At 33.5% G+C, this 16,855-nt stretch overlaps 1 protein-coding gene across 8 annotated transcripts in view; it reads right to left on the bottom strand.

The window, feature by feature from the left end:
* The window catches only part of ROBO1 (roundabout guidance receptor 1), a 1,112,802-nt gene that overhangs the window by 511,144 nt on the left and 584,803 nt on the right, over window positions 1–16,855 (bottom strand). For 4 of the 8 annotated variants that reach the window (XM_074333350.1, XM_074333375.1, XM_074333354.1 and 1 more), the window contains exon 1: window positions 123–390. The exons of 1 other annotated variant lie outside the window; for it this stretch is intronic. In XM_074333350.1, the coding sequence (XP_074189451.1) occupies window positions 123–390 (268 nt within the window). Of the gene's footprint in view, window positions 1–122; window positions 391–16,855 lie in introns of those variants that run through there. 3 more of the 8 variants (XM_019750008.2, XM_074333367.1, XM_074333356.1) reach the window with 1 other exon arrangement.

The following is a 16,855-nucleotide window of genomic DNA, read 5'->3' as shown; positions in this document are numbered from 1 at the left end:
AGTTATTGGATTGTTAGCTGGCAGCAGGGATGGTTAGATAATTTTACACAGGTGGTTGATGATTGATGGAAGTGGAGGTATTTTATGAGGAATGTGCCGTTAGTATTTGGGAAACACTCTACCTGTATAGCCCAGCGAATTGTCATCGTTATCAGAGGTGGGGATTGGCGTCCCGTTGTCCTTGCCCCTCTCTAGGTCTTCAGGGTCTGTCGAAAACAACACCAGAGCTGCTGATGGGGTCATAGTAGTAACAGTTGTTGCCATTTCGATCACAGCATGTCCAGACACAAGTAAATCCACATGTGACAGAAAAACACACAAGGACAACACACAGCACACTTTCTCCTCGTCCCTCCTGCAGCACACTAAGCTGTGTGAGGGTCTCAGCATCGTGGCTTACAGTTTCTACTTCTGCTCCTTAATTTCCCTAATTCTCTGCTCTGTCTGCACCTTTGCTGCACTTCAAAGCTGGCGAAGGGCTCTGACTGCCCTCTGTGAGGCCGCCAGCACGGACTGAGGGAGCATATGGGGAGGGAGAGGGCAGGATGGCTGAATGCTAGCATTGCTAATTTTCCACCTTATTGTTAATCAAAGCTATTGACTGTGATCACTCCCCATCATCGCTTCATCTCCTGCCAATTACAGACTCAAGGGACTATACCTCATATGGGTTGGGGGTGGGGGGAGGGAGGCTGTGGGGAAAAATAGGGTCTTGTCAAATAAGAGGGTGGATGATAAAAATGTCATACTTTTTCTGAGCAACAGTGGAGAGTGGTACAACATCACCTCTTTCAGAAGGCAACATTTGTCATCTTGAAGGACTGAGATAAATTTACTCAAAAGAATGCATGTGTAAAACAAGATGCAACTTTGCACACTTTGGCTTGAATATTTAAAAACATTCCAAATTGCGTACGATTCTACATGAGGATCACCCAGATGACCATGCTCATTCATCTACTCGGATTTTTCTTGAGTAAAATAACTGTTTTTTTTCAAATGCGCGTTCATGTTCCTCTGCAGAATTTTAGACGTGAGGCTAAGCACATTGACACTCAGGTTTCAACATCCAGAGGCTGAGCTGCCGTGCACACATGTAGAGAGAAGCCCAGCGACACTGCCAGTCATTTCACTTGTGCTCCATCACTCTACGTGTCCTATCTCTGTGTGTTAGATAAATATGAGCAGTCTCCAGCTCCATTACTGACAAGCAGACACAGGCACAACAAAACCCAAGTGAGTACCTCCTAAATCGAGTATCATAGAGTCATAGGTCATTCAAGTTGTGGTGTTCTGCAGGCTTTTTACCAACGTACACAGCATCGACTGAGGATTGCTCGGCCTGAGCAGTGAAGGAGCACAGCTGTTTACTCGAGGAGGAAAATATGTCACCTTTGAATGAGGCAGTGAGTGCATGCAGGTAATGCCCCTTCAGAAACATCACAGGGGTCATTAATTTTGTGTCACTGCTAGATCGTTTTTGGTTTTGTTTTTAGCTAGGTTGACACATTTTGTCTTAGACACAGCTATTCAAATTGTTTTTAGAAATGACTTACGGATGACTTAGAAATTTTTGAAGAGGATAAAATATCTAACATGACTCTGCTTTGTGGCTTTTTGTATATAGCATATTTATTCACTTTATCTCCCTGCCTTCCCTCCTTCCCACGTGTGTCATGCTATTAACCTGATGTGGCTAAAATAAAGAAGAAGAAAAAAGCGTTCAGATTTGTGCAGACTAAAGGGGGGAAATGCTCATTATTGCTCAATTCATCTTTGCCTTTCCAGACGTGACTGTTATTTTGTCCTTAAAATCAACTCTGGAACCGGTATAGCAACGAAAGCGTCCATTTTCTAACCCCTCCAACCTCTTCACTTATTTGTATGCACAAATTGTTTAGGTCAGAGTTTTAATCACATCAATAAAAGAAAGGGAAACAGACATTTCTGTATATTCTGAGGCAGTATTAGCAGTGTTCTGCCACAAAATAAGTAACCTTGCTCACGCAGACTCACCAAGTGAAAGAGGCTGATGTAGGAAGATGCACAGACGGTATTGGTTCAAATGTATTAAAAAGGCTTTTAAGGGGACCTTCCCTGTTTACCCAGAATCTTGTTTTTAAAGATACAATGTGTTTACGGTCACTTTAATTTTGCACTAATTATTCTTAGAAACAAATGTAACTTTTCAAAGGAAAAATTACTTTTAATTTATGGTGGAATGGTTTATTTAATGTGGATTACACATATTTCTAATCACTCTATAAAAATACAATAAAAATCCATTGAAATCCACAACATGAATTAAATCAATCTCTCTACACAACATCTTAAGACTTTGAGAGAAGGCAGTGTACTCTTTGTTACTGAACTCTCCCTGAGAATGAGGACATGATTACAAAAGCAATGGAGATGAGGAAATGAAATTCATTATCATTTGAAATGACATACCAAATCTGTTTCAAGTCGATTTTTCACTTATGTCTGACATTCTAAGCAATTTCTAAATATGCTTTTCTGTTTCCACCCATCACCCGTTTGGCCCCTTCTTAGTCTCAGGAAAGAATAGACTTTGCCTTAATCAATGAATCTTACCGTATCTGTACAGCACATACTAGACCTACAGGAAACAAAAGGTCCCATTTTTACTAACTTCATTCTTTTTTTTCCCTTTTCTCTCCTACCTGTCAAAAGATAATTCTAACAGGAAATAATCACTTGACTGGGTACATGCAAGCTGGAAGACTAATTCAGAGTCTAAAATATATTTATTTAAAATTTTTGTTAAATAGTATTGATTATGCAAGCCAAGGAATAGAAAATAATGAGGCGAGAGCTTATTTAGTGCTTACAGTGTCTGAAGGAGGTCTTCTCATGCTCCAAGTCTGTTTTTAGGGCCAACCAGAACTGAATTGAAGTACATGGGTCTGCAGGTGACAAAAGCCACCATCCCACCTAGAAATGCACTGGTACTAAGGTTGCTCGTTGCTATGGGTCTGTTGCCCCCATTAGACTGTGAATTCCCAAGGGTCAGGGACTCGGCCTCACATTTGTACATCTACCACCTTACTACACTGGACCTGCAACATTGTCCAGGCTTAAATATATACATGTTTTCCTTGAAAATAATAAATAAATGAATGACCAGATGGTAACCAAGGATGCAAATCTCACTTACATGATAGGCTCCCAATCTGAAACAATTTGAAAATACAAAAATTGCATTTGTATCAGAAAACAACACATACAAAAAAAACTTGGTATAAATGAACCAAATGCTATTGCACTCTCTATTCATATAAGCATATAAACCTTTTTTTATAAAATAAAATCTTGAATCATTAAATCATAGATATTCAAGTTTAGAAAAATGTCGACTGGACTCTCACAATAACCTTCATGAAGATCTATAGATTCCTCTGAATTCAGTGGCCATTTGGCCTTCGCTGCTTTTTAAGGCAACAAATTCCAATTTTATAATTGCCCTCTCTTTTATGTTAGGTTTTTTCAAAAAGCTTTTTTTTTTTTTAATCCAAATGCTAATCAGTGGGGCCACACAGAACTAACACCGCACCTATGAAAACCTTTTCCTTCCCACTACTCTTTAAATGCTTATGTTTCATAGGACTCCAGGCCTCTTCCTTTTCTTGTTCAATATACTCTCTATAGATCTCTTCATTGAGATTCATGGCTTCAACTATTTTTTATAAAATGATGCCACATTTTTTAATTAGACGTTCTACCAACAACCTCCACTGCTTGTTCAACTTCATGTGGATTCCAAGAAACCTTACACTTTCTCTCAGGAAACAATGATCTCATCATCTTCTCTTTCAACCTTCTCCTTTCCTATATTCCCTAATCTATGTTAAGAAAGCAATCACTGTATTATATTTTTCATATTTTACAATTCAGTAAATGTTAGTATTTGGGGTTAAAACTGAAATCTGGACTATAGTCTTATTGTTTACAGTAGATTTTGCTACATGGTTTTCTTTTTAGTTTTTTGGAGGAGCTTCTATTCCAAACTTAAATCTATAGTATGTAAGATAATAATATAATAATAATATTATAGATAACCATATATTATACATATTATTTACATAATGTATATAGTGGGCCATCTTATAACAGTCTTTCACAGATTTAATAAAAGCAACAACAATGACAAAAAGGAATAAAGACCTATAGCTTCCTTTGCAATGGAAATTTTCTCTTTCAGGAAACTTTATCCTTAAATATAATAATTCATTAAAGGTGACACAACTTTCTTTAATGGTAAATTAAGTGGTAAGTTTGACATTTGTTAATCTGTATAACAATAATTTTACTGAGATTTCCCCAACACCTATGCCAAGACTCAATGAAATTTTGAATTAGAAGAATCATTATATTGCAATCTCTGATAAAATAATTCATTTCGACAAGCATCATCCATGGATATTAAATCTATTAGGTGAAAAATCATAGGGGACAGTATATTTCCCAGGGACAGAGTATCATCCCTGAACTTATTTGCTAACTACAAAGAGGAAAATGTACTTTTACAATAGATAGATTGGGCAGTCACTGCTTGAACTCAGTAATCAAACTCAGCATCACCAATAATGGACAACTAAGAGTGGGAAGATAATTGTGTGACACAATATACAGTATCACCTATGAAGCATTCTTGCTAACAGTGCTTGTCCTGGATTCAGTCAAGATGTAATACTCAATTAAAGTTTACATAAAAACAAAACAAAACAAACACACACACACACAAAAACATCCTTAGGATACATATGTAAAATAATTAAGGGGTGAATTTTCTTTAACTTACTTTCAAATGTTCAGAAAGGTATATTGACAGAAGAAGTAAAGCAAATGTGGAATAATATTAATAATTATAATCTATTATGAAGAACATTCAAAAAAGTTTAAAAGATGGTGGATGAAGACTGAATGGTCTTAAACTCTCTCTATAATGAACAGCAGAAACGCATGCAGTAACGTTTCTTTCCACGGGTGAAATGATTAAAACCACTACTATTGTTTTTGTAGCATGAAGACTTATGTTTGCACTACCATGCAACCCATATTTCTCTAAATGGTTCATCATACTATAGCAGGCAGTGTTACATTGTAGAAAAGTAGAGGCGTAAGAGAAAAAATTCTGTTGTTTGAATTCAGTTTTATTTGTTCATTTTTAATTGGGCTTGAAATTCACAGCTCAAAACATTAGGTTTCATCTTTATTCTTCCTTTAGGTCATATTCAGTTATATAAATATATGTTAAAAATAATAAGTTACATTTTGACCTAGTAAAGTGTCAAGACAGTATTTTTTTAAAAATAGATTTGCATTATCTCTGTGCAGGGTTTTGGCATTAATTGATATTTTGAAGATGATCATTAATAAAAGATTAGGGAAAAGCAAATGAATATAAACTACTATCAATATAAGAAGTGTGTTCTACAAATTGGATCAATGCTCATTGATTCTTTCCTACTAATCAAGAGGAATGCAGGAAATGGGTACTTTAAATGGAGTCCTGAGAACATTTAATTAGAAACGTAGGCAATGAATTACAAAACTAAGTACACAAACTATGTTTATGAAGCTTTAAATTTGTGTCATAATTCTACATGATCAAATTAAAGTTAAATTCAAACTTCTGTTTTAATCATGTATGGTTAAAATAATTGTGGAAGGTAATTGTGTGTGCCATTCTTTTGAATTGGGAATAAGGGGAAAAATAAGAACTATGTCATGGAGATGGAGAAGGAAAAAAGAAAAAAAAAAATCAGTAGGTGTTTTAAGGTAGTAACTACTTTACAAAATCCAGAGAATGAAGGAAATAAAACAATTCATTACAATGAAGACTGAATAACTTTTCAGCAATTGATATGCTATAGAAACATTAAGTATAATATGTAACAAGTTCTAAAATTGTGCTAAAATTGTGGAATGAAATCTATTTTTTTAAAGCAGCAATACAATAAACAGAAAACTTTGTATTATGGTCATCTCCAATTTTGTTATTTTAAGGAAAATCAAGGTTGCTTCCTTATGTTTCTTTTAAAGATCAAAAATCATAATTATACTGATCCATGTGGATAACGATTGTTAGAAAGTGCTTAGATAAAATAAACTAAAATACTAAAATTTATGTAAAATATGTATTCAAATGTTATTTTTAGTGAGTAGATGGTTATTTTTAAATTTGAAGACTTTATTATCCAACACTATTGAGAAGAGAAAAAACAAATTCAGAGTGATTTGGTGTCCGTCCAAACTAAAATAGTCTCCATAATAGAATAGTAATTGTAATAACCTATGACCTGAGATGCCAGGATTGTATTAAATAGAAAAAGTAGATATTATATAAGGATCTCAAAATGTATGATAGTGCTTTTTCTCATTTTCTGGTTTAGGTGATTAGATAACTGAATGAACCAAATGTGAAAAAAGAGAATTAAAAACTGTACTGATTATAATCACAAGTAATATTTTCATAATGCTTTATTTTTTTTAATATAAAACACATCACTTTATTCAGATAATTTCTCTGGCCTCTGTCATGAAGCTAGTAAATAGTGTATTGGAATTGGATTCCAAGTGATTTCTGACTCCAAAGCACCTATTTTTTTGACTATACCCCATGGCTTCTCTTTACTCATCAGTCTAATTCTAGGACCTGGATGGAATTTCAATAGTATATAAGCAATAGGACACCAGATAGTAATTCTGTTCCAGTCACTGAACAATAAGACTGGATAATTTCTCAAATTTATTTCTTAGTGCTAGTAAGCATATCACCAGTGCTTCTTCACTGTCTCCTTTTATACATGAGATAAAATAAACAAATTAAGAAAGTGGTTGTGTTTAAGCAAGAAATGCACAATAAAATATTATGAATATTGGGATTTATTATTAAAATAAGGCTTCACCCACATATTTTTAAATATGCAGATTTGGGGACTGACTTCCTGACTAACATCAAGATAATATATAATAATAAGATATTACATTCAGATTCTTTTTTTGGTAATTACTTTTTAAATTATTCTTCAACAACAAAGATTTACCTTTTGGTACAAGCTTAAGGGGATTTAAAACAAGGTCATGTCCTACCCATCTTAACATGCTTAACCTTAGCAAAGTGCCAAGAACAGAGTAGGTAATCAACAGTTTTGCTGAATGATTGAATGAAACACTGAGGCATAGTTTTGCTGGAGTCAAGAGTTCAAGATGAAGGTAACTTTTCTTAAATAATGAATCAATTATTTCCTTATTTAGGACTTTGTTATATACTTATCTATCTAAAATTATAATCTCTATAAATGTAATTCAAAACTACATTTTCGGAAATGACAATAATTACATTATTGTCATTGGAAAACTCTCAAGTACAATGACTATTGCTGATGGAATATCTTTCTTCCTCTCCCACTGCCCACGCAAATATATATATATATTTGGTATATATATATATATATATATATATATATATATATATATATATATATACGCGTTTTAAGAAACGAAAAAACTGTATTGAAATTATGCTGATGGTAACCACTCTGAGAACCTCTTGTAATTGCAGAAGTGAAATGTGACGTGTATTCATCTTTTGTTATCAGTATATATTGAGTATTACAATTTTCACACAGTTTTTTCCTTTCTTAAAATACGTATACATTTTTGGCACCTTCTGTATATATACATGTGACAAACTGAATATGAAGGAAAATGTAATACATTTTGATAATTCTGAAAACTGAAAGAAATTGTAATATGAATAAACAAGGATGGTATTTAAATATTGCCAGATAGGTGGACTGCATCTTGGTTCTATGAATTCTCTCTAATTTGAGTAATTTTACATATAGATATAAAAATAAATATAACTTGATTTGAATGAATGGAATGCATTTTTCTGAGAGGCTGCTCTTGCAACTGAAGTGATGTAATACAAATTAGGAATTAATATTTGGTTTGCCAATGCCACATTCTCATTTTGAATTTGCAAAATGTTACAATTCTGAAGAAAAATGAAACAATAATTACATGAAAACTCTCAAGTACAATTTTGTTTGAGCTAATTTGGTATATATCCAGTTATACCAGGCTGGTGAAATCTGATGAAATAATAGAGAATTAACACATATTTAAGCAAAAACATCAAAGATAAAGCTATATACATATATTATATAACTGTTCTAAACATAAAATACACTACTGAATGTTAGGAAGGTAAATACAATCATGGATAAGCCTGTGAATCTGAAGAATACAAATGTCACAGAGGAAGCTTTGAGCTCATTTAAATTCAACTTAATTTGACAAAACAAGATAAAGTGCCGTCTGCATTGATGGAGAAATGCTTATAATTTTAAAACCATTTGTTTCCCGATCCCTTCTCATGGAAACACTGACAAACTGGAGCTCTTAAAGTAATTGGGAAAATCATACTTCATCATGACATGTTTTTTTCTTTGATGCCTGAATGTTTGGTCTAAGAAAGTCACGGGGGTTTTCATGAAAATAATAAGTGATGACTATTCTTTTATATAATTAGAAACTAAGCCAATTGTCCAGTTGAATTGTGCATTTATTCAAAATGTTCAAATCAAATCCTCAGTAACATCTGATGTGACAGATACCTTTGTGGGACGGAATTTAATCTGCAGAGATTTGCACCCTTGAACTTCATCTGTGGGAGTTAATTTCCGGTCCATTTTACTAGTATTTCTGCCTCTTTCCGTCTGTTGACTTTTTTGTTATTCTCTCCTCCCACTCTGCCCTGGTATTCAACAGCTTTTCTTTTATTGTGCTTAGCATCTGCTACTGTTGCACTCCCTTCCAGTCAAAGCATAAGGTAACTTCAACATAGGCTAATTAAATGGTCTTGAAGTTAGTTAACAGGTGGTGCTCCCAGCTGCCCTAGTTGTACGAACAGATACATCTTGCATTGTATGGGGCAGAAATGGCAGATAATAATACCTGGATGAATGTTACTTCCATAGAATTAAAATCATGTTGGGGATCAAGAAGAAATAGGACCATTCCTCTTTTGCAGAGGGAGAAATCTGGTTTGGTGGTATGATGATCACATTGACATTCTGAATAAAAAACTCAGATCTTATCCTTTAATCCGTGCTGTTTTCTCATCATTGAATGTGTAAATTTATTACCACTTCTCCTAAGTGTGTTAATAAAGAACACTTTCAATCATTGCTGTTAGTTAATATGACATTCAAGTAAAATCCACATAATTTATTAAATTTAGTCAAAATATCAAATAATTTACTTAGCATTTTGGAATCACTACAACTAACTATATATTATGATTTATTTCGATAAACAATACAGTAGAAAGCTTAGGAGCCACTAGCTAACTATGTGACCTTCACCAAGTTATTTTATCCTGTTTGTGTCTCACTTTCTTCATTTAAAAATGTGAAATAATAGTATCTATTGTATGGGAGTATCATGAGGATTAAATATGCAAATATTTGTAAGGATCTTACTTTAGCTCTGGACATCTAATAAGAAATCAGTAATTGTTTGCTGTTATTATAATTAATTCAAATTAGAAATCAATTTTATGGGATCATTTAATAATTTTTAATGGAACGAAAACCTATGTATTTGCCTCTTCAAATGAGAAAACATGCATCGTATTTTTATTTTATGTGCCAACTTGGAGTTTATATAGGAGAAAAAATGAATAACGGGTCAGTTAAAATTCAAGAGAAAACTGGATTTTAAAATTTCCTTTTTGTCTAGCCATATTTTATCACGTCTTCTCAGTGTATTTCCTGAGCACCCGTTTACACAGAACACCCCCGTAAATCGTTCAGGAAGTATTTTCAGGTAGACAACATTTCATCAGATGGTGTGCTCATTGAATTGCAGACTTTAGTTCGCCCTATTGCCTGGTTGCTTTGAGCTAACAAGGTTGAATTCATTCAATTTTATATCTTGAGGAAAACCAACACTTGATATTGAAATTACACATTTTTTTCACTCTTAGGGGAAACACCCTCCGCGGGCCCCACTCCTACCTCCACTCCCCCTCCGTGCTTCCCTGCCCTGGAGCTGTTTCAACCTCCCTCCTGTAGCGGCACAGACACTGCTTGGTACCCTGGAGGAAGGCCTGGAAAGTCTGAAGCATCTGCAAGTTGGGCCCCAGGTCACATGGTAACTGCCAGTTCGTCCCCACCCCGCGGTCCCCAAGGTGTCCTGTGAGTCCGTTGTCATCCATCTGCAACCACTATGAGCATCTCTGAGGCTACATTCACTCAACTGCTAAAGCGACAAATTTCCTCCATAGTCTCATCATTGTGTGCTCTTTCTAACCACAGTCACGGTTTTGCGCTCTTCATTCTAATGGTGCTGTTGATTATTGGGGTCATTTTATGCCTTCAGCTTTCCCAAAGGTCACAGAGATTAGCTGTGTCCAATCGAGGCCCAGAGAGAGCTGTGGAAGCTTACCTCCAATTCATCCACCTCCATTGATTTCCTCTCAGTGTGAGAGTGGCAACAGTGGTTACTTTTTTTTATTCCTTTTGACTCTCATGTGATAGTTTCCTTGCACCCCTCCCCCACTTCTCCTTAGAAGAAGCTTATTTGTAGTGATGGTTGTGGCCCAAGTGGTTTCCCTGAAGCAAATTCAGGGAGAAAGTAGGGATGGTAGTACAGAAGGAGGGCACTGCTGATCAGATCAGCCTGCACTTCATTCTTCCTCTATTGTTTCAGTTTATGTAGCTCACAGCCATTCAACTGTTCCATTTTATAATGTCAAGCTGCATTTTCAAACAGCAGTCCCTTTCCTTGCTGTTTGTCACTGAGTGTAATCAATTACACACACATATTACATATATATGTGTATATATATATATACAATTACATATATACTATCGATTATAATTACATACACTATAATAACATATATACTACGTGTTATTTTCTCTCTGTTTTACTTTGCTGGTTCTGACTTATCTTTGTATTTTTCATGCAGCACCATTCCAGCATTAGAATATTCTGATCTGCATTTGTGCTTTTTAATGGGAAACTCTGCCAGCCTTTATTCTCACAAGTAATTTTATAGTGAGATGATGTTTCACTTACTAATGTTGTTCCAAAAGAGACATTCTTATTGTAAATTAATGGAAATTCTTGAAACCTAAGACAATCAAAGTAGTTATTTTAAAGGAATGTGCATATGTGTATGCATGCAAAGGGACTGAGCGGGTCGGAACAATAAACACCCCAAATAACCCCAAATACCATAAAAGACATTAGGCTGTTTATATCATTATTCATATTCAAGGGATAGTGGGGAGAGTTTATTATGGAAAAATATTTTCTAGGCACCAATGGTCTTGGCTCATGAACAAGTCCATTCATTACCAATGGTCAACAGTTTAAAACACTGTAGGAGGCAGTCCTCGGTAGACTTTCCTTCTTGTTGGGAGTCAAGTGACTAGTTACTTTCTAGTTGGTGAGATTATCTGCTTGGCTCAGAAGAAAGAAGTGATAAATTATGATCTCATTCATTAAATAATGTGGCCTCGTAAGTATAAATGCTTTTCAGAAACTCTACTGCAGAGTCACATTCAATTTTGAAGCTATAGCTCTAATTAATTTCCTCTTTCTGTTGTCCCTGTTTTATAATTACTAATACATTTATTTATACATGTGGAAATATGCTCATTTGTAGATTCAGTGGCCTCTGCAATATTCCTCTCATGTAACCTTTTCAAGATTCGTTCTTAGAACTTTCCACCCATTTAGAGTGGAGACAGCCTAGGTGGCCAGCAAATATAAGATTTTGGTTTCCAGTGATGCAATTCCTATGTAGATACTTTTGGCTAGCACATATATGGGAAATAGATGGAAAACTTAATACAGTAACTAATAATCTTTTCATTGGGCTTTTGTGACCATTTTTAATAGAGGCCAGAATTTTTAAAGAAACACATTTTCTGACATCAGAGGGGTAGTAGATTGTGGGGGGAGGGTTATCACTTTGTGAGGGGTGTAAATGTCTAACTATTACGTTGCTCTGTACACCTGAAACTAAGAAAAGAAAAGAAAAGGAACACATTGTCCTGCAAAATGGGAAAAGGAACTGAAGAATATAGCTATGGAATGAAAATCTGCTGAGTTTTACATATTGCCAGAATTATGGTAACTACACATGAATTTTAAGAAAGTATTACAGAAATCATGAATAAATGCTTTAACTTGCTGATGAAGAAAAGGAAAAACAACTAGAGGAAAATCTCTGCAAGCTGCAATATTTGGCATTTTAAAATATCCTAAGGCTTCAACATAAATCTTAAAACCATAATAAGGGGAGTCAGAAGTAACCCTAAGATTTACAATTCATATTTAACAAGTGTATGGGCATTCTTGCATTAGTAGTAAATTAATGTAAATAAAGCAAACATCTAAGAATATGTAACTTTATTCTTAGATTTGTGGTGGATACTTATTAACATTAAAATTTTATGTTACGAATGGATATTTCAATGATTAAATGTGATTATAAAAATTACCTGATAGCCTAATAGTTGGTAACAAAACCTGCCAGTAAACATAAATCTTGCATTGGTTATCGAATTTCTAATTACTATAAATTTGGTAGCTCCTGGCAAGGAGGGAATAGTCTCTTTAACTGTACGTAATTCTGGCAAAGACAAGTAGGTATAAAATATTATAGTGAATGAGAAAACACACAAAATGAAAAATGTGCCAAAGTACTTACACGTGGAGGTAATTGACCATTATAAAAATGATAACAACATATTGTATTTCACAGAGAACAAAGATATTGTCATACTTTCCATCAATCACATGTGTACTTAATTTACTATGTCACTGAGTTAAATGATATAGTCTTCTTGCAAAAATACTGTACCCAGCAGACTAGTAAATCATAACAAAAGTCATCCTGAATCCCACTGTAAAATCTGAAGGTCTACTGCCTTTGCTGGTATGAACTGAGAAGCTTGAAGCCTCTAAATTTTTGTTTGTTAGATAATTTTAAATTAAACTTTTTATTTTGAAATGATTTGTATATTCACATGCATTTTTCAGAAATAATGTAGGAGTATCGATTGCACTTTTTACCTAGTTTCCTCCAGCGGTAACATCCTGACAAACTATATCAATGCAATGTCACAAACAGGATGTTTACATTGATATAGACAAGATAAAAAAGCAGGGTCCTTCCTGTTGCTCTTTTCTTAGCCACACCCACTTTCCTCCTGCCTACCCACTCCTTATCCACTGGCAACCACTACTCCACATACATAATTTTATCATTTTGAGAACATTCTGTAATTGAAGTCATATAATATGTAACTTTTTGAGAATGACTTTTTTCAATCAGCGTTTAATTCTCTAAAGCTTCATCCAGGTTGCCCTGTGTTTCAAGAGCTTATTCCTTTTAAATTGCTGTCTAGTATTCCATGGTGTGGCTACCCTATACTTTTCTTTAGTCGTTGACCTGTTCATGTATATCTTGGTCACTTCCAGGTTTTGCCTATTAAGAATAAAGCCATTATAAACATTTGTGTATAGATGTTAATGTAAACATAGTTTTTATTTCTCTGGGATAAATGTCCAGAAGACCAATTGCTGAGGCATATAATTGGCATTTACTTTTTTAAGAAATTGCCAAACTGTTTTTCAGTGTAGCTGCACAATCAGCCAATTAGTTTTGAAAGGCACACATGTATTATCATGAAAGAAATTGTCTCTGTGGCATTAGGATTAGATTAAACTTTTGAGAGCTCTTTCCGGAATCTTCCTCCCATCCCCCACTCCCTTGCAAATCCCTCTCCTCCTCTTCTGTTCCCTCCCTATGGCTTACTTCCTCCTCTCCTTCTTTCCCTCCTTCTCTCCCTCCATCCCCTCCTTCTTCCCTTTTTTCCCTCCCTTCCTCCCTCTCTCCTTTTTCTTTCTTCTTATGTGTGTGTAGAATTTTGATAGAAGGAATAACTATGTGAACCTAATCTGAGATCAAGAAAAATAGGTAACATTACAGTTCTGTAGCTTCTTTAAAAGCATTGAAACTTAGTTTTATTAGTTTTATAGGCTTTTTTTTTTAACATTTAATATCATCTTATTCTTATATTAAAAGGAAAATATACAATTAATATTAACAAAGAAAATGCAGAATAATCATTAAGTTCCTCTTCTATTGACAGTGAGAAGTTATCAATAGATAGCTAAAAATAAAAGTCACTTAAATATAAAAAGTCACAAGACAGAAATTTATGCTGTCTCTCTGAATAGCAGTCTATTTTCTAAGAGAAAAAAGAATTAATATCTTGTAGATTATCATGCAGTTCAGAATAAAGCTTGTTTGGGTCCATATACTCCAACCAAAATGTATATTCTAGGCTAGTGTATAACTGTAGATAAAGTCCTGAACAAAACTGCCTATATCAAATTATGTTCTCAAAACATACTTTTTATGTTCTCAAATTATGTTCTCAAAAACAAATTATGTTCTCAACACATGGTTTTGTACATCATAGATATTTTGACATACTATAAAAAATGCTGGCATTATATCAATTTACTAAAAAAATCAAGTTGGTTTGGTTTGTCATTGTGAAACTGTAACAATCATTTGTCAATATTGAAAAAAAAATCAATTGTTAAAAGTTATAAAGTTGCATTGAAAAGGAGCGTAACAATGTCCTCAGGTAATTCACTATAAAAGCAAATATAAGAGCAATAGGTAGTCTTTAAAAATAGATAAAAAAACATTTATAATTTCAAACTTTTATACATATGGAATCAATGAGAGTTGAAGATTCCTGATTCTAGAAACATACATATAAATTCTCATCCTATTAAAAAACTGCACTGTCTTACCTTTTTAATATGAAAACTATAAGGAATGTAGAATTGCTTATTGCAATAAAACTAGTCATTTTAAATAAATGTATCTACCATACTTGAAATATCTTGTTATAAGATTTTATAACAAACTTATGTCCATTAATAAATGGAGTGTCAAGCTACCATGATAAAAGATGATGTAAGAAAAAAAAAAGTGTTGCCCAACTGACCTAATCAATTTCTGAGAAAGAGATTGAAAGAATATTGATGGGGGTCAGAGAGTAGATTGTCCTGAATTTAAACCACAGCCTTTTATTCAATAAACTGACAGCTTGGGAGATAAAGTTCAGGTCACACTGGCATTATTTCCTTAATAGCTTGGTAAAATGAAATTAAGCATAGGAAAATAAAATAAAATAAAGGAAAATGAAGTGAAATGAAATAAAATAAAATCATCACCCTCATGGTGGTTTTTGAAAAAAATCGACAATGACTGAGATAAAGATATTCTATTGATGATAATTCTATTTATGATGTAATTAGAGATCATTTAATTGATAAGAAATTATATTTGGTATGTTGTGCTCTACTTCTTAAACCTTTGAGAATACTTCAAATGGACAAGTTCATATTAAAGATAGAAAGGAAGAAAAAGGCTCGTTAAATAAATTGCCTCAGAAATTTTCATAGACTATCTCTATTTATAAAATAATAAACATTTATTACAAGTACCAATACATTAGCCTCTGCTTAAAAAACAATCTTAAATGTACAAAGGCAATAATGTCATAGAGCTTGGAATTGTCTCCACTCTTACTTATAAGGACCACCTGTCATCAGTCACCTTTCAAGAGTGGCCCATGAATGAATGTTCAGGGTATCAGGGTAGATACCAGAGGAATAAAGATGGAGAAAACTAAACCACAGAAAATTTTAAGAAAAGGAAATGGTCCATAAAAATAGAGCCCGTTAATACTATGAACTATATTGATTTCTCGTCATTTTGTAAACATAATTACACAAAAATATGTTTATTATTTTACATTTGCAAAGCTAAATATAGTATGTCAGATATAGAAACACAGTATATCTATATGTGTATATATGAGAGTATGCATGAATATGTATATATATATATCTATATATCTATATATATATATATAGATATATATATATATATATACACACAGACACAAATGCATATATAGTCTGGACCTATATGAAGTATGCAGATATTAGCAGAAAATATAACATTAGATAACATTAGTTTTTCATTACTTTTTTTTTTGCATTTATATTCAGAGCTTAACAGAATTAAGTGTATGCTACTTTATGGAATTGCAATCAAAATTGGAAACACAGAAAAAATATAAAGAATCCTGGAAGAAATAAAGAAAATATTGGAAGAAATAGAAAAAAATGCCCAGTATCAAGTATCTAAAAAAGTTAAATATATCTTAGTGTATTCTGATTATGTAAGGAAAGAAAAAGAACTGAGGAAACCTTGAATTCAGGGACAAGACAGAGTCTCTCTCTCTAGGTAGAAGGAAATGGTGATATACTTTTTCAATAACTGCTTTATTTATATATTGATATAATGTAATGGATATTTCTAAAATGTAGGAAGAAAATGTAGCAATTGCTTTTGGAAAGAAATGCAAATGTTTGTTTACATATCCAAACACACACACACACACACACACACACACACACACACACACATGCACAGCATAAACATCATTAAAACTAGGTGGCTCATAGTAGAAATGTTTAAATTTATTTTTCAATTAGCACGTAACTATAACATTGAAAATTTGGGTTTAAATTCTAATTTCTTTTTTTCAGAGGGATATCGCTAGATCAACCATCAGGTAGCAACTTAAATTGAATGCAGTTGAGATAATAATTGGAAAAGCTATGGTTTAAAAGCTGATTTTGCTTTATCTTGAATTCCCAGTTATGCCTGCCTGAGAGATATACATTGCCAATCACAAAATTCAAAGCT

This window comes from Rhinolophus sinicus, linkage group LG01 (genome assembly GCF_036562045.2).
Source record: "Rhinolophus sinicus isolate RSC01 linkage group LG01, ASM3656204v1, whole genome shotgun sequence".
In the NCBI taxonomy this organism is placed as follows: Eukaryota; Metazoa; Chordata; class Mammalia; order Chiroptera; family Rhinolophidae; genus Rhinolophus; species Rhinolophus sinicus.
This window is presented reverse-complemented; position numbering and strand designations above follow the sequence as displayed.